The 26,057-nt window shown below is 36.9% G+C and overlaps 1 protein-coding gene across 3 annotated transcripts in view; it reads right to left on the reverse strand.

The window, feature by feature from the left end:
• The window catches only part of LOC127963675 (IQ motif and SEC7 domain-containing protein 2), a 71,226-nt gene that overhangs the window by 10,066 nt on the left and 35,103 nt on the right, over positions 1-26,057 (reverse strand). For 2 of the 3 annotated variants that reach the window (XM_052563701.1, XM_052563702.1), the window contains 4 exons: positions 4,392-4,677; positions 2,996-3,196; positions 2,696-2,872; positions 1,162-2,219 (listed from right to left, as the gene is read on the reverse strand). In XM_052563701.1, coding sequence (XP_052419661.1) covers positions 1,162-2,219; positions 2,696-2,872; positions 2,996-3,196; positions 4,392-4,677 — 1,722 coding nt within the window. Of the gene's footprint in view, positions 1-1,161; positions 2,220-2,695; positions 2,873-2,995; positions 3,197-4,391; positions 4,678-17,512; positions 17,949-26,057 lie in introns of those variants that run through there. The other variant, XM_052563703.1, reaches the window with a different exon arrangement.

The following is a 26,057-nucleotide window of genomic DNA, read 5'->3' on the forward strand; positions in this document are numbered from 1 at the left end:
CAAGGTGCTAAATGATTTATAACACATCAATCTTGCAATCATAAAACCTTACAGTTACTTTTCATTATGTATTCTCCATGATTTATAACAGGAGTAATGTGTTCAAATAAAACTACCGTAAAGCGTCTGTGATCCATCCGGTATTAAGTCAGAAAAGAGGTTCAGAGAAATCACACTGGGCCTGTCCTCTCTTCAATATTAAGATTTAATAATGAAATACGACAGGTGTGATAAACCATATGGAGGAGATGTCTGTAGATAGATCAGTCAATAAATAGAACCATACACTTTTCTAACATCAAGATTTTAGGTTAATGTTTGTATGAACTTGTAAGAGACATATTCAGTGTCGGTCATTCTTATATGCAAAGTATGCAAGTTGTGTAGGGCTTGTTCTTCTCCTTGTTCTCAAAGATGATTTCATGTCTAGGGCTGTGCGATTAATAGAATTTTAGATTCGTTTTTGGTTTTCGCTGTCAACCTTCCCTCATAAAATCATGTCATGTGAAAGATGTAATATAAAGTTTCCTGCTGGACATACTTGATGAACATTTTTTTTTAAAATCATACTGAGCTGCAAAAGAGACATTGTGCACCAGGCAGCTTTCTGTGCATGTGATCCGAGACAGAGCAACACACTTTGGGCTACTTTGGGCTTTGGGTATACTTTTAAATGGACAAATAAACACAAAAATATGTCAAAATGTCTGTCTTGCTGAGTTTTCACTTAAATGCAGTCAGATATGTCTTAAGAGAACATGAACAGCTGTGAAAGTAACTGAATGCTTGTCAGTATTACATCTGTGCATTCGGTCTTAAAGTGACAGCACCTGCTGTCTCTGCTGTAGATAGTCTTGATTTGTAGATAATCATTTAATCATTGTCTCTGTCATTTAATGTTAGTAAAACAACAAAAGAAACTGCTCTGACAGAACTGTTTAAGGGATTGGTGATCATTATAAAGAACAAAAATTATATATAGTCAATATAGTTAGATAAATATTAAATAAAACAATAAATATAAAAAAAACTAATTTGTGCAAAATTGAATGTTCTTGATAATATTTTATATAAAATTATTATTTAATAAAAAGTATTTTTTGTGTATAAAAGGGGAATTTCTATTAAAATGTCAGTCCTATTTTGGTGAATGTCTCTTACTTGTTGAAGAGGTTCAGTCCAATGCGGTATTGCCTCCTTTGGACCACGTCATTGTTGAAGGCGGGTGAGTCCCAGCTATGCCTGCTCTCTCTCTGATAGGTCTGTTTTCCCAGAGGAGGCAAGGGTTCCCTTAGACTGTCCCTAGACGAAGAGCCTGAGCTGCAGTTGATGGTCTCATTGGAGTTGGTGGTAGAGTTCATTGAGTCGTTGTCCCCATCCGAGTGCTCCAGGCCAGTAGTGGGCAGTGGCGCGGAGGACGAGGAAGAAAGTGGCGTGAGTGGAGGCTGAGTGGGTGAGGGAGATGTGGGGTCTGGGTAGGGGTGATGAATGTGTGGCATAGGGTGGTGGTGCAACGGATGGTGAAGGTGTGGGTGGTGATGGTGGTGCATCATTGTGTGGTGTGGTACGTGTGTTGGAATAGGGGAAGGGATGGGGCGACCCGGGGGTCGTGTCTGGCCCTGTGCCACACAGGGATTGGGCGTGCGAGGGACGGGGTTGTGTTTGAGAGTCCCTTGAGGTGATCCACCCGCCGTAGGCTCCTGCTCGTAAAGCAGCTGTCTGCTCAGGGAGCCTCGATCCGAACGGTCGCTCATGTCAACAGAGCTGTCACTAGGCGGCTCTATGGTGAGAACGGGGAGGTGTGACCCCCGCAACCGGAAATCTCTGCATTCGGTGCATGGTGTGCTACGCCGGCTGTTATTGCTCCCGCCGCCCTCTGTATCCCGGCTGTCTTCGCGTCCTCCGACCCCACTGCTGACGCCCCAGTACTCAGTGTCGGTGCTGGAGGGAACCCGCTCGATGGATAGGGGAGAACAAGGCATGCCGTCGTCCATATAAAGCGTGACGTCGCTGTACGAGGTAGCTGTGCTGTCCTCGTGCATGACCCCCAGACGTTCTTGCTCCCCCATGACCCCCCTACGGGAGGTAGGTTTGCTGCTCCATACACACTCGCCGAAATCCTCGCTCTCCTCTCCTCCTCCCTCACCACCATCCTGAGAGTCCTCTCGGCCAGACTGACACGTCAGAGTGTCGTCCATAGAGTCAGCCAGAGATGTCACCTGAGAGAGGAAGCACACAGCCATCGCCAGCGTTTTTGCTGGTTTTCACTCAAATTTCCTGGCCCCGGAATATATTGTTGTATGAATATCTGAACATGCAATACATTAAAATAAATAACGTCATCTTATTAATAACTGAAAATTCTTCGTTTGGTGAGGAAAGAGTTAATGTTTTTTGTGAGTCTCTTACTCTCACTAGGCTGCATTTATATGAACAACAAAAATAAAGTAAAACCAGTCATTTTTTTTTTATATTTTAAACAATGCGCCAAAATATATTTAAACAATTGTACTTTTTTCTATTGAGATCTTTAGCAAATCTTAATATGGATATCCATTTTTCATACTGTACATGATGTCTACGAATCATGCTATGAGTCTAAATGTATTCTATCCCAGCTATATATATCTGACCTGTATTGAAATACATTTTGACTTTAACATAACTTTAATCGAAGGGTTCACACATCTGTCACCTGTTTGTTGAAAGCGTCGTCTGTATGTGAGTACTCCTCTCTGTCTGAAGGACAGTGTGCAGGTGAGTCAGACTCCTGCTGTGAGTCTGTGGTTCCTGTCTGGCTAGCTGTGCCCAGAGTCGAAGTGTGATGGCTGGTATATCGACCTTGCTGCTGCTGGGGCATCTGGGGCTGAACCTATAGAATCATAAATTGTAAAAATGAATTTATATTAATTATGTTAACATCATAAAACAGAATTAAGATTTCACAGTCGAGCTGAATTTTCTACTTTTATGCATGTAAAAACTGTTATATTGCCTGTGGCTGTCTTTCGTCAAAAGAATACTGCGAACGCATGTTTGACAGGATGATCCGGCGAGTCATTCGGCTTTCAGAGGCGGAACTACGCAGCCGCTGAAAGTTCTTGTTCATGCGATACTGCCGGAATGCCGTCTGTATCGTGCGAGCCGCTCGTCTGCTCAGGAAGTAACCGCCATACTTCCTCTCCAGCATCTCCACCTGATGAAAAGGAAGATGGACAAAAAGACAGTAAGAGGACATGAAAATGGATTATAATTGAATAAAGAGTGCAAAAGAGAGAGAAAGAAGTGATGCATTGCTTTCTTTAAACCTAATATACAAGACATCTAAATGCTATATTCTTTAAGCCTGAAACTTAAGAAATCTAAGAAAATATTTATTTAACAGCAGTCTTTCTCAATTATTACTCAAAGAAGAAAGATATGGGCAGCAGTAATTCTGTAGATGTTGGAGTGTTGGACTCCTACATGAACTGATATTTTCACAATGCAGACATCCTTAGTATTTAATATGAAAGCATAACAGCACTCTGTATCATAAGTGCAATCCCATCTTTCATTATGTGAGATGATGGAGGTTTGGCTTCACATTAGCATGACCGGAGGCCATTATGTACATTTGAGGCTTGACTGTAGTTTAAAGCCTGTAAGATGGCCTCCATGCACATTAAAACAAAAACACTTAGTAATACGTATATTTTTCTATGGGCTGTTTGGGCCACGGAGAATTAGGATAAACCTTAATTAAGCACAAATTACTACAAAAAAGTCAACAGTGTTTGACAAACTGAAGATTTCCTTTCATTAATGATATTAAAACATAGTATTACTGCTTTTTAAAGATGACACCATGATTTTATTTACATAATAACACTTGTGTTATTGTACATAAATATAATATACATTTATTTTCACACTATATACAGTATAAGATCACCATGTCATAACCATCAGAAGTTAAAAAAAGTATACTGTATTTATATTTTTACAAGACTGCTTACCTTCTTTTTTTTTTTTAAATGTAATACAAGTTTAAACTACTCAATGAGGTTTGCTTTTCATAAAATTCAGCTTTTTTTGCTTTATTATGCTATCACCATTCTGAATTTTTTTGGCTTTTTGCACTAAAAATAAATTAGAACATAACATGCTCATCACAAAAGAGATGTATTTTAATCTTTGTATATGTTTTGTTAGTTTAAATTAATTATCAGGACAAAAAAGCATCATATCACTGACCATTTTCCCCAATTTTATTTTAGTTTTTTAAAGATTGTTTTAGATTCATGAGTGATTTTTAGTCTATAAAAAACAATACTTTATATTATATTATAATTAGTTAATTTTTAGATAAAGTACGCAATGGGAACTTCTTGAAGAACGCAGATCCACACCTTCTTGTCCTGCAGGTCCGTGGAGAGCTCATAGCTGTCAGAGAGCGCTTTGCAGCGCTTGCTCTCTTCTTCCTCTTGCTTGCGGAGTGCCAGGCTGGCGGGCTGGTTGCGGGTCCGTTGCGCCCAGGCCAGGGTCGCTGGGCTTGAAGGGGCCACTGGAGGCCCCTGAGGGCCAGGAATGTTTCGGATGTTCCCGTAACGCTCCGAGTTGCCCAGGTATGGGCCCTGACTACAGGTGCTGTCGGAAAAGCTAGCCGTGTCCTGACACTGGGGATGTCCCTCCACACTGAGAGAAAACAAGATAGAGAGATAAAGAGTGAGCTCTAGGTCAACAACTGCCACCAACGGTCTTATTTGTTGACAAGTTGAGACTAAAACAAGTCTGTAATCTTGGCACTGAAACGGATCAGTGTAGACAAACATATTAGCACACTAACCAACATTAGCATTTCAAATGCCCATATGCAGCCCAGTCAGGACTCAGCCATCTGGCCGGAATACAGGAGAACGAGGGAGGAACAAGAGAAGATGGCGGGAGTGTGAAAGAGGAACAGAGAGAGGACATGATACAGAGAGAAAGAGGCACAGAGAAAAGGAGAGAGAGAGAGAGAGAGAGAGATGGAAGGGAAAAACAGTGGCATGTGTGGCATACTGTCAACGAAAGAAGCTAGGCATAAAAAATGATAAGAACTGAGTCATTCGATGATGACTCAGAGAGAAAGAGAGACAGAAAAAACAAAAAAGAAGGAAATGTTTTACAAAGGTAAGTCAGACTTCAGTATCCCTCTCACCCTAAAGCAGGTGTACTGTACTGTGATGACTCACTTCCTGTTGCCAGCATTAATAAAGGAAATCACATTTTTTGCTTTTTGCGGTTTCATTTTATATATGTATATTGTCTTTTAATATCTTTAATTTGTATTCTTTAGTCACATTTTATCTTATTCTTATTATTCCTTTTCAATTGCTGATTTGTTTTTAGTTATTGAAAACAGCTAATCTGAAACTGCTGCATATGGACACAAAAATTATTTATCTGGACACACTTCATCATTCTAATTTATTTATTATTATGATTCTGCATATTATGTTTACTCCTATAATTTCGAGGATCATTTACACAAAGAGCATAAATAATAATGAAAAATGTCTTATTTACATTGGTTATCAGACACTTAAAGAGCAGGTCACAGGCATTTTAAAGTGTCCTAATATTGTGTTGGAATCCCCTAGAAAAGGTTTAAATGCATCTAAGGTCAGAAAACATTGTCATTTTCTCAGAATATGCATTTAATATTAAGAGTCATTTGCCAATGATTTCAAAATAATTTGTTGCTAACAAGTTTGAAGCAAACCCCTCCCTTCCATAAGCCTACTCTGCTCTGATTGGTCAGCTGGCCAAGCCTGTTGTGATTGCTAAAGAGAGGAGTCCTTGAGCCAGTTACCCAGTGCTACCATTGACAAAGCACCTTTACATAAAACAATATGGTGCTCCAATTCCATCTTATAATAATGACATACAAAAACACTTATGCAATCGAATCATGCCAACAGCTAACGTTTAGCTGCTAAAATGTGAAAACAATAATGGTGGATCTGATCGAGTGCTAACGTGACTAACTGATGAAAGGATAGTTTGTTAACCAAAATATGTCTACAATGTCTAACAAAAGGTTCTAATTACATTTCTGTGGTATCCTTGAACACAGCGTCTACTCAACATGATGTAAACACACTAACTAAGGAAGTGTTTGTGGGCAGGTCAGACTCTGGATAATGCAAATGTATGACGAATACTAGCAACAACAGGCAAAAGATTCGACAATATGATGACTCGTTAAGGCAATTCTAAATCGACTGTCTCTTTTGAGAGACAATATATTTATTTATTATGCACTTTATTTGATTAACAACTTAGATATTTTTCAAAAAACCAAATGACCTGCTTTTTAAAGATAATTTGTATTTGCCATAAAAAGGAACATTGATCAATCTGAACTTTTCTCCCATATCTTCACATATAGGCTCAAATTTAACATCCATTATTCATTAAAATTTTTTCCAGTCCTTTACTCACATGTAGGCATGTGCCCTTTGCGGGAGTTTAGTCTTTCGGTGGAAGTGCACGGCTAAGGAGTTGAACAAAAACTCACACATGATGTCTGCAGCGGTGTGATAGCGAGCATGCATTAGCGCGAGTGCTGCTCTGGGATCAGCAGAATCATGCCGGTGGGTTTCCTGATGACTGCATTGACGATCTGTCAATTACTGCAGTGCTGATGCAGTTTACAAGCAGTACAGTAGCAAAACACACACACATACACTCTCTGCCTCTCTTTGTGTGTAACAAATCTCTTCACACCAGGGAACTGGTAACTACCAACACGGCAACAGCAAACCTTCAAAAGAATCGGCTCTACAGCAATCAACTAAAATAGTATACCGCTGCAAACTGTAACATTCAGTGTATGATTGTCATACAAAACACATTTTCACAATTTATTGTTCCACCAAAAGGCAGCATAGTACTTCTGGCATTTCTCTCTTTCAATCACACACACATGGCAATAAATGTCCTTCAAACTTTCTCTCCTGTCCATCAGGCCTTGTGTTTGGTAATGTGTTTCTAGGAATAGTGCCGTGCAATCCTGCGGTGATCAGTGACTTTAGATATGAGCATGTATGTGTGTGTGTGTGTGTGTGTGTGTGTGTGTTTGCTCTTGACGCATATGCAGCTGTGGTAGGATTCCGGTCACATGGTGCATGTGTGTGTGTGTGAGCAAACTGTGCTGTCTGCACCTCTCAGGGAAAGTCACACAAAGGGACACACAAACACGTCACCTCAGTCCTTGTTCAGATCACTATTATAATGCACACTATTCATTCTTTTTAATATAAATATTTTTAAGTAGTGTCTTATGGTCACCAAGGTTGCATTTGATCAAAAATACAGAAAAATGGCAATTTTGTGATTGTGAAACTGTTTTCTATTTTAATATATATAAAGAAACAGTCCTGCTCAAGAAACAGTATTATTAGAAGTTGTATTATCAATATAAAAAAAATGCTGTGCTGCTTAATATTTTTGTGATAAGTTTTTTTCCAGAATTATTTGATTAATAGAATGTTCATGTTGCTTTAATTTAGTTAATCTTTGGGAACAATATTGCCACAATCTGCAGGTTAATATCTGAATGAAAAGCTTACTAGTGAACAAAGAATATAGTGCACATTTCATGTGGCTAATTTTTTTATTTTTTCGGGAGGATGACAGCCCTAGTCCTCATTCAACTTTATTATACTGACAGCAACATTAAACATAACATAAACATCAACATTAAAGCAATTACATTTTCAATTAAGCAGATGCTTTCAGCTGTAATTCTTCACATAGATATTTGATTGAATAAATTATTCATAGAAGAAGATAAGAAACCATTTCTGAAAGTTAAAGTGCACTGAGAGTAGAGTATGCATGTGCATTTGTTTGCTTATGTATTTTCATGAAGACATCCGTGGGCAGATGCTGACAGGAAGGAATAAATCCAGGCGAGTCAGTGAAAGGCTGTTAATTGAATGTCACTCAGGCTGCTACATGCGTTTGGCAGCGTTACTACAGAAAACGTTTGCAAGCATTTCTGTAATATAGTTTAAAAGCATGTTTGGATCCACCAGGAATGGCCACCCAAACACTTTCAAATTAGGAAATGCTAATATTCAGATAATATGCAAACTTTTCAGATTATAATGTTATCATGTTAGCAATACAACACAGTACTTCTCATTCTTCCACTAGATAGAAGCACATGGGCTAATCAAAACAGATTTTTAAATGCATGCTACTCACAATAAAATGAGTAATTAAACACAAATATACAGACATTAATACAGCTTTAGCTTGCTCTATAAAACCAACAGCAAAGAAATAAAAAGCAGCACCATTACATTTATGATCTAAAAGAGCCATTTACTTTCAATAGAATGATCTTGGGCTTATGCTAATGTCACTTTCTATACCATTCATCTGTCATTATATAATGATGTACTTTAAAATCATGCCACTCTGCTAGACTGAGTCATGATTTTTGAGTAATTTATATTCTTTATCATGTTTAAGTCATTCCACAATAACCTCTAAAACCTTTCATGTTTTGCAAACATCTAGCTGTTAAAAAAGGCCACATGTCTGATAAACAGATAAACCGAATGTGTGTGCCATTGATCATAGAAGGGTATGTTGAATTGTTTCCTCAGCTAGTTCTTTGTAAATCTATACAAATTGATGTGTGTCACCACAACCCACAAGCAATCCACCAAAAATATCAAATAATCGCGAAGTAATAAGCAACTTATATTCTACAAGAAAACATGCAGTTGCCTTTGTTTTGTGCTTATTACAAGGGAGAACATTTTCATAATTAATTTAAAAAAAAAATAGTGCTAGTATGCTGCTAAGTCAACAACACATACTCCAAAGCATAAAAACTAAAAGAAAAATTAATATCAGGAAAAACATTTTTATGATAATATAAGCTGGCTTCAACCATTTTAAGATAGATATTTTACAGAGCTCATAACAATGTGATATAGAATTGCCTTCTCTATAAAAGATATATGCAATGCTGCCTTAGAATTTGACCAAAACAAGGTAGGAGGCGGCATAATTAAGCTGCCTACCTTCTGGAACAGCCATGTGATGTCTTAAAATGCTCTCTCCGTAGGCAGCACACTAGGTTTTGGAATGGAGCTTGTGTGTTTGCTACAGAAGCTGGGAGCTTGCGTAACAGCTCTGAGCTATTTTATTATCAATTCTATCGATTTTCATCATAATGTTTAATTAGTTCAGGCTGAGAATTACAGTAATTCCACCATATCAGTCTACTATCAGTAGCATTGTGTTGGAAGTGATGTTGTGAGTTAGATCTTCATTAAAGATGTAGAGAGTAATGCATTGTACTCATTTTTGTAGCCTTTTTAGTTTGTTATAATCCACAAAATAGACAACCGTGGCCAGGGCCGGAGCTGGGGTTTGCGGGGCCCTGGTGCAGGCTGTTCGTGTGGGCCCTGTTTGAAATTGTGAAAATAGCACAAATAAACAAACCAAACAAATTTTTTCAAGGTTGTAGGTGTCCAGTTTATAGAAACTGAATAATCAAATATAAATAGCATTGCATAGTCTTTAATGTATAAATAAAACATTATTTAAGATTAATTCTTGTTAAAACTACAAAGTAATTCAGTAAAGAGCTGTAAATGATTTTCTCCCATTTAATTTATTGGATTAACATTAAGGACACTGACAGCAGCTAGTAAATTAGGCAGCTAGTAAATACATTCGGTATAATGATAGACATCTGATTTCTTTCTCAAATGTTTACTTTCACTTAAGACATAATTGACTATTTTTGAGAGGATATTCGCAAAGATGAGTTTTGGTATGTATGTGTTGTTTCAAGAGCAAGAAGACACCAAAATCGGCGCGCAAACTTTCAGTTGAGTTTTTCAGCGTCTTGTGTTTGAATGCACTGTTTTAAATGTTTTCATTGGCAAGACTTAAAACACGTGCAACTGATAAGCTTTCGTGATGACGCAATGGTTTCGAGCAGTCGATTGAAATCGACAGGGGGCCCCCCTCAGCCATGGGCCCCTATAAACGTCACCACCTTTCACCCCCCTTGCGATGGGCCTGACCGTGGCATTCACATGTTTATTTGAATATATTTAAGGGTTAGTTTTCAGAAAAATAAAATTCACGTGGGTAAAATTTTTTTATAAATCTACATTTCCATGCTTTTCTATTTCACAATAGTACAGTAGAAATTAATACTTGTAAAATGTGAAGAATGGGGTCTTTTATCACAGGGATGGATCCTTGTTTTAATAGCAACCGATGTGCAAATCCAGCGTCGTCACTCAAATGACCAGAACACACAAAGGCACTTGCTACACTGTTGCTGCCTCGGAAAAACAAACTGCATCCACTGTTCATGTAACGCTGGGTTCTTGGGGAAGCTGAACACGGTAAACTTTCCCTCACATCCAAAAATGCACTTATTTGGAGGCATTCTCGTACAAATCCTATGCAGCGCTGCCGACGATTTCCCGATGAAGCACATGATGTGTTGATGTGCACAGTCTCACTCTCCTCTGGTCAACATGTGATCAGGCGAGCTTTTCTGAGAGAAATGCTAATAGAAGGAGTTCCACTCTCTTCTACGTCATTAGATCCACGATCAAATAAAAAAACAGCCGACACTTGTACCAACCCACATAATAACATAAGTCATACATTATTCATGCAAGTAAATAATGAAATAATTTTTCAGTGAACTATTACTCAAGAGCTTTAAGAGCGGTTCAGGTGGTATTTCTAATTAGGATGATGACTGTATTATGTCAGAAATTTCATGTTTTAGTGTGCTCTAAATCTGATGCAGACACAGATGTTCTGCACCTTTCAAATTGGATTCTGAATTTAGACTTAATTCACACTCAGAGGCACATGGTTTCCTCCTGAAATGGAAAGTTAGCATACAGTCTCTGAATCACCATCTCCTCGAGAGTACTGCAAGTGCAGCTCTGTTGTCATGCAGGTAAAGGTGTGAGACAGAGAGAGAATGTGTCATTGCAGGAGGTTGTTAAAGGGAAAGTTCACCCAAAAATGAAAAACCTGTCATTATTTGAACATGCTCATGTCATTCCAAAACCTTTTTTGTTTTTTTTTGCATGTAACAACAAGGGGCTCCAAAAATATGGCTGCTCTTTTCCACAAACAACAGTGAATTGTGACCAAACTTTACTGTTCATCTGTGGATGAAAAGAAAATTATTCATTTTGGGGTGAACTATCCCTTTAAAACTAGACATGAAACTGGATATTAACGAACAAAGTCAAGATCAAAGTCATTTTAAATGAAATATACTAATAAATCAAGTGCATAAATAATTATTTGGCATGTTATTCATATGAATTACTATACTGCAATTAGATACATTTTAACTATACACTTGTTTACTTGCTTAAACGTCCAAATATAACATAATGTTACTATTTTTGGAGTGGATCATATAGCTTTGGAAGCTTTCATTTTGCACACTCAGCAAACAACAAATCATCACGCAGTGAGCGTCAGAAGCCAAAGAGAGCATACGTCATTTCTGCACTCACTCAAAATGCAGTGTTTGGCAGTAACAGAGCGCTTCCTGTTTAAAGCCACAGGCCAGGACTGCTGAAGTGGCCCTGGGAATCATCTCTGCATTCATTACTAAAGGCTCAGCTTGAGAATGCACTGTTGGAGAATGAAACTGCTGCCTGTCACGACACAGATCGCTGTACGGTCTCGCTTTTTTACACAACCTACAGCAGCCTGTCATTTACACCAAACCGGATCACAGCTTCAGCAGCACAGATGAAAGAAACACTGACAACGTGAACATTTTAGGCTTAAAATAGCAAGACTGCTGAAAATACAAAGTAACACACTACTTTGTACCCCTGAAGATCTGTCTGAACAAGACGGATGTTCAAGGAAGAAAAATAATGGCATCGTTCAATTTAACCATTTGAGGTTTCTAAATGTAGCCAAACGCCAGGCAAATAATTTGACTAGTTCGATCCATACCAGATATTAACTTCAAAAGGAGCAAATATAACATATATATATATATATATATATATATATATATATATATATATATATATATATATATATATATATATAGTGGTGGCCAAAATTATTAGAACACTAGTATTTTCACCAGCTAAAAAAAAATGGGTTTAAGTCAGTTATTTATATCTTTTGCTGTTGTATCCGAGTATGAAATTTTTAGTTTACATTTCCAAATATTAATTTTGCCATTAATTGTAATAATCCAGTGAGTTTTTTTGTTTAAATATGGGGTCTGACAACAGTATGTGCTCCATACAGAGATCTGATCTCACCATCATCCGGTTTGTCTGGAATGCCATGAAGAAACAGAACAAACTGAGACAGTTCAATCCAGACTGGAGTTCAACACTCAATCCAGAAAAACTGTGGCAAAGTCTCCAATATGCTTCAAGAGACCTACCTAAGAGTTAGTCAGATTATTTGCCTGGTGTCTGGCTACATTTAGAAACCTTAAATGGTTAAACTGAAAGATGCCATTATTTTTCTTCCTTCATATAACTTATTATAAGTTCTTAACTTATTATATAAATTACTACAGTCAGACCACAATGAAACTTAAAGGAATAGTTCACCCAAACATTTGCTGAAAATGTATTTACCCACAGGCCATCCATAATGTACAGTATAAAAGTTTGTCTCTTTATTAGAACATATAAAAATACAGCATTTAATCACTCTCTCACCAATGGATCCTCTGCAGTGAATGAAAAAAATTCACAATAATCCACAAGTATATTGACAACTCCAGTCCACCTATTAATATTTTGTGTATTGAAAAATTCTATATGTTTGTAATAAACAAATCTATCATTATAGCTGCGGTAGGGAACTTTTGACACTCTATCCGTTAATAAACAGAACTGCTTGCGTCTTGCGGAAGAACATTGTAGCCGGAACTACTTCTCTCTGTTTATGTCTATGAAGAATCACAAAGGTACTGGGTTAGTCCGAATATAAACACTTATTATAGATGTACCCTAGTGATTCAGGACAAGCTAAAAACACGGCTTGGAAAACGGATTCATGGTGTACTCGCTTATTATATACATTTTTCTACATTTTGAGCACAAACAAAGTTACGGACCGGACCTCTGATTGGTTGTTTCTTACCGGGAGCGGATGGCTTTCTGCAAATGGCAATAGGACAACTGGGAGGAGCCAGAGGAGCTTGATTTTTTCACAGATTATCTGTCTCATATTCTACTGTCAGGACATAATGACAGGTTTAACAAATATGTAAAAAATATATTTTTACAAAAGTTACCTACTGCAGCTTTAAGAGGTTTAACTTGAAACCTTCGCTTATGGTCAAAATACCCAACACTACTTGTAAGAGAGAGGACTGTTTGCATATAGCTTTAGTTTGGACGATATAATGTACATCCCAACTAGGGTTAGGCCAATAAACAATGCCATCTTTTTCAGTTTTTTTGTTTTAGTTTCACTATGACTTTCGAGATTTGCGATCGCACATACTCTATTTATACTATGGAGCGGCAGTCCTTAACATACATTTTACAAGATTATATGTTTGTCAGTGGTCCTGAAGATCTGCAAATCATTGCCATCATACTCAGTCATCTCTCCTTACACCGTGTCTACACCGGACGCTAAAGTTGTCGTGTGGAGCCGCATCAGCTAAAGATTGTCTACACTAACAAAGCGACCATAGAAAATCATTTGAAATTTGTGTCAGCACATCATAAAAAGAAAGCGGCGGCAGTTTACTGTCAGGGATTTGTGGTGTCATGCCACGCCGCATGAGTGTAGACAGCATCACTGATCAAAATGAGTTCTATACACTGATCTATATATGATTAATCTCTATTATAAATCAGTGGTTCTATAGTATTTTTTTGCGTCACACTGCTCGCATCCGGTGAAGACACAGTGATAGGAATCGTTAGTTGTTTTCCCTTAAAAGGACTCATGCTTTGGGCACACCTCCCCCAAACCCCCGCTGACCCTGTTGATGACATAGTCCATCACAATATTTCACTGTAGACATTGTCCGATGCCAAATTTTAAGTCATCGCCCAACCCTAACACTATGCAAGGCTTCAACACACTGTTTTCACCAAGTTAAGTTAGCAATATGAGAAAAAAGCCTTCTTGGCATATTTTCAGACATGTTAGAAAAGCAAAACATGCCAATTATTCAGTGAGGTTCCATGCTGAGTAGCATAACTTCTTCAGTCAGCTGACTCTCATTCTCTGATAGGACTCACAAGCATCTCGCCAATATGGTAACTAAATGCCACTTTTCATATGTGCAGAAATGTTTTTGGAATGAATGTGATACATTAGATACCTGAATAGATTGAAAAAAAAATACTATGCATGTAAACACAGCGACATGGATAGGAAAATTAAACACAGTCGGAAATAAAACTGAATTAAGGTGAGTCATGATAAAGCAAATGAAAATTGTGGCTGTGGCTCAAATCCAATGCATTAAAACAGACAGGAAATGACCAGGGCTGATAGTACAATAAGATACATAGCTGGAGATTAGAGCGAGAAAGAGAGGAAGAGAAGGTTGAAGCTCAGATAATTTCTTTAGCATTTTTGAACTCATGCTGCTGGAGGGCTACTACCACTATGTTCAAAGTTCAAAAGTTCATTAATCTAAAAAATGCTGAAAGATAAACAAATAATTCAGTATAAGATCAATGTATAATTCATTACAGAATCAGACTAGAACCTAGTTGGAGTATGAATCTGAAGGCCTTGCACAGGAATAACAGCCAGCTCATCTAGTTACATTCACTTAAAATCATGCATCAAGAATGCTGAAGCGCTTAATAAATAATTCCTTATTGCTACTGATGACAGTCATCATGATGGAGACTGTGAGAAGAAAAACTACGAGACCAACTTGCTAGCACCACACTTGCTGAAGAACAGTGATTCTCTCACATACTCCGTCTCTTGCTGCCTCTTTGACAGTATTGTAACTCTCGCAGTCTGTGAAACAGCTGAAATCTCTCTAGCACTTGTTTAAACCCCTCACATGAGAGGACTATCGGATTCAGAAGACCCCCCACCAGCTGAAAAAAGGAGAGCAAGCCTAGAGAGAACACCGCAGCCCATTTCTGCACAACATACTAAAGAGTTTTAGCAAGTCTTTTGACAAGACTCAAATCTGACTGGATGCTGTATCCTTCATAGTACAAGAAGTTTGAAACATTATATGGAACAACAACATGTTCCTTCAGCCAGGGGTGTTTTGTGAGGAAGCAATGCAGTCTTCAAAATTCGGAAAAAGGAAATAATTGACAGTACAAAAATGAAACAAAAATAATATGACACAATATGCTACGACTGGCCAATTAAAAAGTCAGTGCAGTTTCTCAAGGTCACAATTAGTCTGTAAACTGGCCTGAATTGGATATACTGGTGTAAACGACCAGTCAGGGATCACCACTTTAGGTCATGTCAGAGAGAAAAATTTACTTAAAAAGATTTTTAGTGAGCACTCTGCTCAGTTACATTACACAGTTTGACTTTCATAACACCTGCAGGTTTTACAGTGAATTGGTTGACTAATGGTCCAAAAAGAAGAACTCCTAAAGGGGTCATATGATGTTGCTAAGAAGAACATTATTTTGTGCATTTGGTGTAATGAAATGTGTTTATGCGGTTTACCGTAAAAAAAAAAAAAAAAAAAAAAAAGCAAATTATTTTCACATACTGTACATTATTGTTTCTCCTCTATGCCCCACCTTTCTGAAATGTGTAGTTTTTTAAAAAGCTCATCGGTCTGAGAAGCGAGGTGTACACTGATCGCCCAGCCATCCAGTGCTTTGTTATTGGCTGAATTCCTCAAGCGTGTAACGGAATTGTTACGCCCCTTAACACTGTGATGTCGTGTCACGGTGTTCTACCAAATAATCCTCAGATTATGCTACCAACACTGTATTTATCCTACTGTAAGGGTAGGTTTAGGGTTGGGCAGGTGTACATATTAAAGATTTTGTTTCCGAATTATGCTACCATCTGTTGTAATAGAAGGTAGCAAATTCTGACATGCTTGCTTTCGGGGGAACATTTGGTTGCCGTTATGCAAATTTTTCCACATCGTGATGTAGACATGTGGGGGCGTGTTTAAACAAGCCGTTTTAGTAGTGCGTGGTCAAGTCTTAACTTTTATACACAATATCTCTTTGGATTTGAGACTACAGTCTTTACAACTTTAGTGATCTTATCTATTCACAAACAGCTTGTAACACTCCAAAGAGAAGGAAAAACTTGAAATTGCATCATACAGGTAAGAATCCCTTTAAAAAAAAGCCAAATACTAAATATTCAGTGCTTACTGTAGATGTACTATTTTAGATAAACAGAAAAGAATGTATTAAAAAACACATAAACTTGAAAATTTTATTAATGACTTGAAAAAGAGCTTCTAAAAATGTGACTTCTAGGCTAAATTAACATGTTTATTCAAGTCAGAAATTCAGTATAATGATGACTGAGTCAAGCTAAAAACAATATACCAATAAAACTCATTTTAAGGGGAAAATCAGGTAGAAATAGTTCTTTACTGTAAGGTAACAATTACAGGTTACCTCTTTTTACCATGGAATATTGGTTTCTTATTGACAATGTAAGGTAGATGCGCTGCAGAAACTCTAGCGCAGAGTAAAATATGGACAAACCCAGCAATTGGGTTGCTTTGACCCAGCGGTTGGATTACTGCCCAGAAGGTTGGGCTAAACGTTAACTCAACTGTTGGGTTGAAAACAACCCAATCGCTGGGTTTATCCATATTTTACTCAGCGCTGGGTTGCATTTAACCCAGCATTTAAAAAAAATCTAATTAAAGTTAATTTACACCAGACTTTAATAAATAAAAATTGGATTTTGCCTCCTTATTAGAGGAGCACCAGTGTGTTCAAACATGTCCTACCAACTTCAGAACAGCCATTTAGTGTAATATATGTTTGAATATACAAAAGTCATGTGTACAGTTGAGCACTCAAAAAAGAAAAGAAAAAAGATTCAAGCATTAGTCAGTACTACACTTGTTTTCAAATGAGGACATTACTGTGTTGAGGGAACTTGTGACCTACAAGTCATTGCCAAGAACATGCATTTAAAAACTGAGACAACTGCACAAGCTCATAAACCTTACATTACAGGTATTCGCGTAGTAATCTATCATTTAAAGGCTGTTTTTAGCATTGTTCTTCTCTAACTCTTTGGCCTCAAGCGTTTTCTCTGCGGCTAAAGATGCACTTCAATTTACAATGCACAGACAGAGGACTCGTGCGCAGGCATATTGCGCGGTTTTTTTTACGGTATGTTGTTTTTCCGGGGATGCCTCACAACAATGCCATTTAAATAGACGAATACAACAAATTCATTAAAATCCAGTTAGCACTGGGAAACAAATAACATATTCCAACCAGTCGTGTAACAAAAAAGAAGTCACAATATTCAATCTTACCAATACACAAGCTTGTTATGAAGAATCGCTGGAGTCTTATCCGACGCACAGTTGATGCACCACATTGTTGCGAGAAACACGTCCGGATGCGCAAGCGCTATTTCATTTGATCGCTAATTTGGCTCGAGCGCTGACAGTGTCCCTCACGGCGTGCGCGCGGAGAAGGATTCGCTTTAAAAGGCATGATTTGCGATTTCATGTGCTGTCATTAGCGAGGAGCTGATGAGAAACTCATTCTCTCATCCTTGGCCACCCTCCTCCTCCTCCCCTCTCGTTCCATCTCTCACCCCCCCCACCTCTGAATCTCTTCAGGCTCGTGCAGCCAGAGTGACACAGCAGTAAGGGCGCGAAAACGCGTCTGCCAGCAGAGCTTGGCAAACCGCTTCCTGTTCGCGGAGCAAGATCCCCACCTCAGGCATCATCGCTCGACTCATCTGACAGGCTCTGTTCGGTGCCATTAAGATCAATCAGCGTGTCATGTGACATAATCTGAGTCACATCTCGATTCGTCGTGCGGTCCAGGGGAACCATATGGTGTCAATCTGGTGGTCAATTCTATCACTCAGTTCGCGCCACTTTCACTTGTTGAAAATAAAGGTTCCAAAGGGGCGTTTTTTAACCATAGTAGAACAAGAATCATACAGTGTAAGCTACAGTTCTTAAAATAACCTTTTTTTTAGTTTGAAAACATTTGTAAAAAGTAAAATAACAATGTAACACTATAAATTATGCATGTGCATAGTTTTAACATATGTTCAAGGTTCTTCATGGAACCAGGTGCCAATAAAGAACCTTTTTAAGGGGTCATGACATGAGAAATCAAATTTCCTTTTATCCTTTGACACAGAAGAAGTCTTTGTATGCTTAATACATCTAGCAAGTTTCATAACTTAAAATATCCCCATTATCAGTAAAAACCATTCAGGTCCCACTTTATATTAAGTGACCTTAAAAGCTGTGTACTGACATAGTAACTAGATGTGTGCATACTATGTAACCACAGTGCAAGTGCACACTAGTATGTAGTATCTAGAGCTGTAATGTTTGTGTAACTACACATATGTAACAACCCACTGAATGGTATGTGTAAATACAAATGTGTAACAGGAAATTGGTAACTACACTTTTTGGTAATGAAAGTATAAATGTGTAACAGGACTAATGTCCAGAATGATGTCCAGAATGTTACACTTCATATTAAGTGGACAATTCCTGCGGCGTTATCATGTAAGTACACTGGTATTACAGTGGTGCACCAACTTGAGAACCAACTCCTCCAACTTTACATACGCCTGGATCCCATTTCCACCCCTAAACCTACCCGTCTCCACCCCATGAATCAAATCATTTCAATTACTTTTTTACATATTGTTATTACAAAATGTAGTTATATATGTCCTGTTACACATTTGTACTTACACAAATCATTTCGAAGTTTCTTATATGTGTGTAGTTACAGAAATATTACTGCTCTAGATACTGTGTACCAATGTGGTTACATAGTATGTACACATCTTACTATGTAAGTACACATATATAGGGACAATTAATATAAAGTGGGACCAAAACATTTGTTGAATGATGAAGATCTGACTGCAGCTGCCTCACATAAGTAAACAATTTAATAATGAATTGTATTGAAATGACCGTTTTATTTTGATCAGATTGTCAAAACACTCACATGCAATAGTGAGGGAGCGGGGCATTGATCCATATCATGATTTCCCTTTAATAGTGTGGATAAGCAAGAGACCACACTCTCTGTTTCTCTCCTTATTTTGCACATCCAAGTTTAATCAATGTTTTTATTATTGTCTGTGGACTTGTAATGAAGCACACAGAGAAAGACTTTTCAACCCACTCTGTTGTGACAACAGTCTCTTCTCTGTATCGTGAGCCTTCTTTTCTTGACAATGGCCTACTCTGCCTCCATATTTCGCATGGATGTTAAAACACAGGAGAGATTTGTGATATTCCTTTCTCTCTCTCTATCTGTGTCTCCATCTCTCTCCCTGGCCTCAGGACAGCTTTATATAATTCATCATATTCCATATTAGCCACCATTTTGATGCCTCCTCCCCATGTTTGTCATCTGTCTCATTCTTCAGCACAAGCTGCTCAGTGTTCTGTTCACTTCATCTCTCCTGTGTCACTCTTTTTCTTTTCAGGGTTCATAAAGTCATGATAAACCTGGAAGTCTCAAGCCAGAGAGTAATATCCAGGCCGGTTCTTGTGTTCCTCTAATTATGCTCTGCATGGAGAATGCTGTATTTCTTTTTGGTTATTGCTCAAATACGTACAGTTAAAATATATTTCTTAAGATTTGGTACCTGACATACAAATTAAAATCCTCCAGGCAATCTTTACAAATTTATTTTAAAATATTTTCGGTTCATTTAAGTCTGCAGTAAATCATGAACAACTGATAAAGTTATTGAAATTCACTGGTTTAACAAATGTTAGAACATGTAATAGTAAAACATAATTAGTTCAAATTCACAGTTAATTTATAAAACAACTAGCTTATGCCCACTTTATCATGCGGACATCATCTTTGATTATGGTCCACAAAAGAGGACATTCATTTTAATGTGGGCATGCCCAGCCCAAATTAATTATAGGGGAATTCTAAATTTTTCATCAACATTTAAAAAAAGAATCTAAAATTATGGCCTAGATTTGTAAAAGTCCCATGACCTACATTTTGCCATTCATCACACTCTTGTGTGTTATTTCCAAAGACATGAATGAGAATTAATGAGATTAGCAAAAATGCATGATAACAAATGGCAAGACCATCAATAACATTAAGAAATGTATTAAAATATTTTAACAGCAATTCATTTTCAAAATAAAATACAAAATTATCTGGATTATGCAGCTTAACTGCATAATTATGTCCATGTAAACAACTTATATGAGATGTTTTGGCCTATAAACTGTAGAATAATAATTAACTTTATTTGCTAGGTGTGTGCAAACACACAATGTTTTTTTATTGTGTTTTTATTAAGGTGCTCCTGGTACATACAAATATACATGCATAAATACACATCTGACATGAGAATAAACTGCCAAAAATTGTCAATGGATATATATGAGGAATGGAATGGCATTTTATTTTCTGATTTCACTAAAAGCCCAAGATGATTGGTAGCGCACCTGAAAGAATAACTGACAGATCAATTAATGGATTTTTAGGAAATACCCCTAAATAGGGTCTAAAATCAATTCTTTGTGGCTCATTGAACATGCTAGACAACTGCACATTTATATTCTCTGTCCCAACCTCCTGTAATGGCAAGAAAAATACAGCCATGCTTAATTTTACAAAAACAAACACAGCTCATGCACAGGTAAGATTCATGCTTTCACACTGAGAAAAAAAAACACCACGAACACTCTCCTCTTGTGTTAAATGTTTCTGTAGCACACATTGATGACTTCTGCATGATAGAAATTTTGTTGAAATACTGTAGACATACATCATCTCAGTGTGCAATGAGCTACTACTCATGCAGCGCTCAGTCTATTTTAATGTCACCAGGGCACCACGTGATGTGAATCTCCACATGATTGGACAGACGCGATGCTTCATGACTGTGCTCTATCAGCCTCCCGTGGTGGGAGGAGTCAATGTCAGTCTCTTCGCATTTCCCCTTTCACGATTCCCAAAGAACAACGATACAACGTGCTGCTGACTGCAATATTAATAAAGTCTAACTAGGTCATTTGAGTGACCAGAAAGACTCAAACAGAGTGCAAACAGCTGAGAGGAATACAGACATTGATTCAGATGAAGATTTCTGCATAATGAACACACTAATGAAAACACATTCATATCATATTTTCAGTTTGTAATGATGCATAAATCTGAAATTGAGAACTCATGTGAAGAGCCTAAGTCAAGGAACAATAAACAGAAAAGAAAACAAAAAACAAACTGTCATTAATGTTATAAATATACTTGACAAGAAAGGACATTTATAATGGTTACAAAATATTTCTATTTTAAATAAATGCTGTTATTTAGAATTTTCTATTAATCAAAGTATCCTTTTCCACAAAAATATTAAGCATCTCAACTGTTTTCAACATGGATAAAAATGAGATATATTATTATTATATTAAAATAAAGAAAACACATATTTTAAATTGTAATAATGTTTCACATTATCACTCCTTTTACTGTATTTTTGAATAAATAATTCAGACTTAGTGAGAGAAACAACATTAATATAATAAAACAATAATGGTCATTAAAATAATGGTTTAAAAATGGTCATGACCTTTTCTTTGCAAATTATAAAATTTTGCTTTATAATTTATTACATTTCCTTTTGATTTCGTAGTGACCGTTGACCTGGAAATGTTTTCGTGATCTTAATCCATAAATAATAAAGCATGCCACTTTCTTTCAACCCTTTTTGTTCCTGATTCACCATTTCCCACCATTTATCATTTTGGCTTTGCTCTCTTTGTCCATTACTGTAATCCTGTTTACTCATCATTTGTCTCTCTCCATCTTGTTCTCATTTCTTTGTAAACATACTGCTCCTTCTCTCTTTTTTTAAATCATTATCTCTCTCCACACTGCTTCCACCCTTTATCCCTCCTTCTCGATGCTGTCACTATCTCTGGAAGAGGCGGATTCAGAGAAGGCGAGAGGGGGCGGGGATGAGAGGAGAGAGTTGCTTGGTGACGGTTGCGGAGAAACGGATGTGGGAGGGGTTGCAGTGAGCCAGAGTCAAGAGTGGCGTTGCCTTGGTGACCGAGGTTCACACTGTCTTACAGGACTTGGCGCAAGATGGGAGGGCTCATGTACCTCTGAGGGGTTAGGAGCACACAACCACATACACAATATAAAAATAAAAACATAAACTCTAGAGTTAATCTTGTTTTAGGGACAAAAGTCAAAACGATTCCCAAAACTGTTAACGTCAAAATGAGATTTTTTTTTATTTATTAAATTTGTATTCTTATTTTAAAAAAGGGTAATGCAGTGCAATTTACTGCAGTTTGAGAATCCAAACAAGTTGAAACTTGGCTTTATTATTTCAGTTAAGGCTAACCATGTACTTTACTACTAAAATGTTTGAGATAAGTACGTTTTTTGTTTGTTTTTGAAAGGAAATATTATTACAATTTAAATAACTTCTATTTTTATGAGTCTTCAGTGTCACATGATCCTTCAGAAATCATTCTAATATTATGATTTGGTAATCAAGAAACATTTTATTACTATTATTATTATTGTCAATGTTGAAAATAAATGTGCTGCTTAATGCTCTAATGCATAACTTTTTTTAAAGGATTCTTTTATGATTAGAACGTTGAAAAGAACAGCATGTAAAGTACAGACCAAAAGTTTGGACACATCTTCTCATTCAAAGAGTTTTCTTTATTTTCATGACTATGAAAATTGTAGATTCACACTGAAGGCATCAAAACTATGAATTAACACATGTGGAATTATATATGGAATTATATACATAACAAAAAAGTGTGAAACAACTGAAAATATGTCATATTCTAGGTTCTTCAAAGGAGCCAGCTTTTGCTTTGATTACTGCTTTGCACACTCTTGGCATTCTGTTGAAGAGCTTCAAGAGGTAGACACCTGAAATGGTCTTCCAACAGTCTTGAAGGAGTTCCCCGAGAGATGCTTAGCACTTGTTGGCCCTTTTGCCTTCTGTCTGCGGTCCAGCTCACCCCTAAACCATCTGGATTGGGTTCAGGTCCGGTGACTGTGGAGGCCAGGTCATCTGGCGCAGCACCCCATCACTCTCCTTCTTGATCAAATAGCCCTTGATGCCTTCAGTGTGACTCTACAATTTTCATAGTCATGAAAATAAAGAAAACTCTTTGAATGAGAAGGTGTGTGCAAACTTTTGGTCTGTACTGTACAGGAAATAGGAATGCTTTGTAATATTATAAAAGACTTTTGAATGTCCATTTTGATCAGTTTAATACTTGCTGAATTCATTCATTTTCAAAAATCTCTAAACACTTGCCCGTTGAAGGGTGTGTATAAAACAGCTAATTTGAAGAAAGACTCAACAACGATTCTCACTAAGGGTATGACTTTAAACATATTTCTACCAAAGATTTTGTGCAGGGGTCTCAAATACAGCATTGTTTTAACCACTGCACAAGTGAAACTTAATTGGAAACTTACAGATTTATATACATTTACTTTTGATAAGAAACAAAGTTTAATCTTTCAAATTGTCTTTTTTTTTAGGAAATTCAGACAATTAATGGCATTTTGACGCTGTTTTATTTGGTGTGACACAGTGTCATAAGTGTCCACATATTAAGACTATATACTCAGATTATACTTCACCTAGTGATGTCTTAATTTAATGTATGCTTAAATAAATCTGTTATGAAACTATTTATGACAGCCACTGTGAAAATAAATATATTTCAACAACAAATAGTAATGTTATAATTTAGTAGTTCATTTAAAAACTGTATTATGTCCAATTTACATGTTTGGATATAATTTTGTTTGCATATAAAGTAAAGTGTTGATTAATATATTTAAAAATTAAAAAAAATAACATTTAAGTTTGGGATCTGTTGTTAGTATTGTTAAAGGGGCTCCCTATTTTATAGAATAAGCTGAAATAGATCTCTAATTTTTTAAAATCTAATTAAAATTTAATTATATAATATAATTTAGATTTCATATAATAATATATTTAATTACATATAATAAAATTAAATATATTTTAAGTTGATTTATTTAAAGAAAGAGCAATTTGTTTAGTAAATCACTGTTTAATAAAAATTTTTAAAAAAATTATGTTCATTTTCCCCCCTGCTGCCTCGAAACCACACCGAACTGTGAGGTCAAAACCGAGGAACATACAGTCATGTTTGTGTACTGTTACAATAACACTCATTCTAACATTATAAGGACACAGGAGATTGAAACACATTAACATACATGCACAACAGGAAGCTGTCCCATCTAGAGGTTGAACACACTTGAATGGGACGGTGGGGAGCTGTCCATGGTGCTGAACACAGCCATCATCATTCAGCCACTTGACCTCATTTATAGGGGTGCACTATTAATTCAGATCATTTATTCCCTTTGAAATTCCCTTTCAGCATGAATTAGTATTTGTTTTTTAATATTAAATAATTTATATCTGTGGTTTTCAACTAGATTTGATTGGAAATTGATGGGCATTGAGTGGTAACCCAGCACAGTACTAAATTTAAAGGTGGACAAAATTGCATGTTGCTCAAAATATACATCATTGAAGGCTTGCCTTCATTTTCTTTTTTTTTCTTTTTTTGTACTTTAAAAAAGTTTTTGCTTCGGTTTTCCACTGTGCTGCAATTTATAATCTAGTAACTTTTAACAAGTTTCTGACACTAAAAAGTATGATACTGGCTCTTTTTGATCAACAAATAAGCTGCTCTTTTAATCACATTATCCCATTATGAATTATGCAGCAATTACTCCCTACACTTTATTAGGGTGTAAAATTAACCTCAAAGCAAATCAAGAATCCAAATAAGGACACAAGGAAATTGAAGCTTAAAGCTCACAGATCACGTCCAATCAAAAATGTTTATTTACACACACAGAGCAAACAGTCACGTCTGCACGCCACTGTACCACAACGTGATTCAGCTGGTGTCTATCTGCAGGGTAACGTGACTGTGATCACATGAACACTAGTACTGTGATGTGAATGAAACGTCTCTTCCCAAAATGTAATACCAGAAAGTCATCTAGCCCTATTTGGACAGGATTAGTCTGCAGTGCATATGTCTAATATAGGCCTGACTGTTGGAAATCACATAAATGGATGTGTCTTCTGAATTTATGCGTTCCATAACATTCCTTATCACAAAATATAAATCAGCAGCTGTGCTAATTATGCAAGTATATATATTTTTTAACCAGTATAAAATTTTCAACAGCTGTTACTCTAGTCTTCAGTGTCACATTATCCTTCAGAAATCACAAAATGCTAATTTGGTACACAAAATTTTGTCTTATTATCAATGTTGAAAACAATTGTGCTCTTTATTATGTTTGTGGAACCCATGAAATCTATTTTTTTCAGGATTCTTTGATGAGCAGAAAGTTAAGAAGAATTCATTTTTAAGAACTATTCATACTTTTGAATGCCGGTCAATGGAAAACATGCTCTTTGTAGCCAGACGGTGTAGTTACAGCATCTGCCAACAGGGACTAACCAGAGAATGATAACCAGCCAAACCTTGACCTCTCGGATAATTCACTCTGTCATCTATAATTTAATGATTTCCTCTGTCACTGTATTTGCTGTCACCAGTGCTTTTTTTCTTCAAGGCAAATGAGCAGGACACCGTGAACTCAGAACAAAACACCTGAGGGGGAAACATCCTGATATGGAAATACAACAATCAGAAAGACTGTGTCCCATTGTACAGCCAAACATTAAAATTCATTCCATTTCTCCTGGTTTATTGTTTTAAGCAGTCATGCAATTCCTCCTGCTGCCTCTTTGGTCATAGGTTATATTTGACCTTGTCT

The sequence above is a fragment of the Carassius gibelio genome, chromosome B8, assembly GCF_023724105.1.
Source record: "Carassius gibelio isolate Cgi1373 ecotype wild population from Czech Republic chromosome B8, carGib1.2-hapl.c, whole genome shotgun sequence".
NCBI classification, from domain to species: Eukaryota; Metazoa; Chordata; class Actinopteri; order Cypriniformes; family Cyprinidae; genus Carassius; species Carassius gibelio.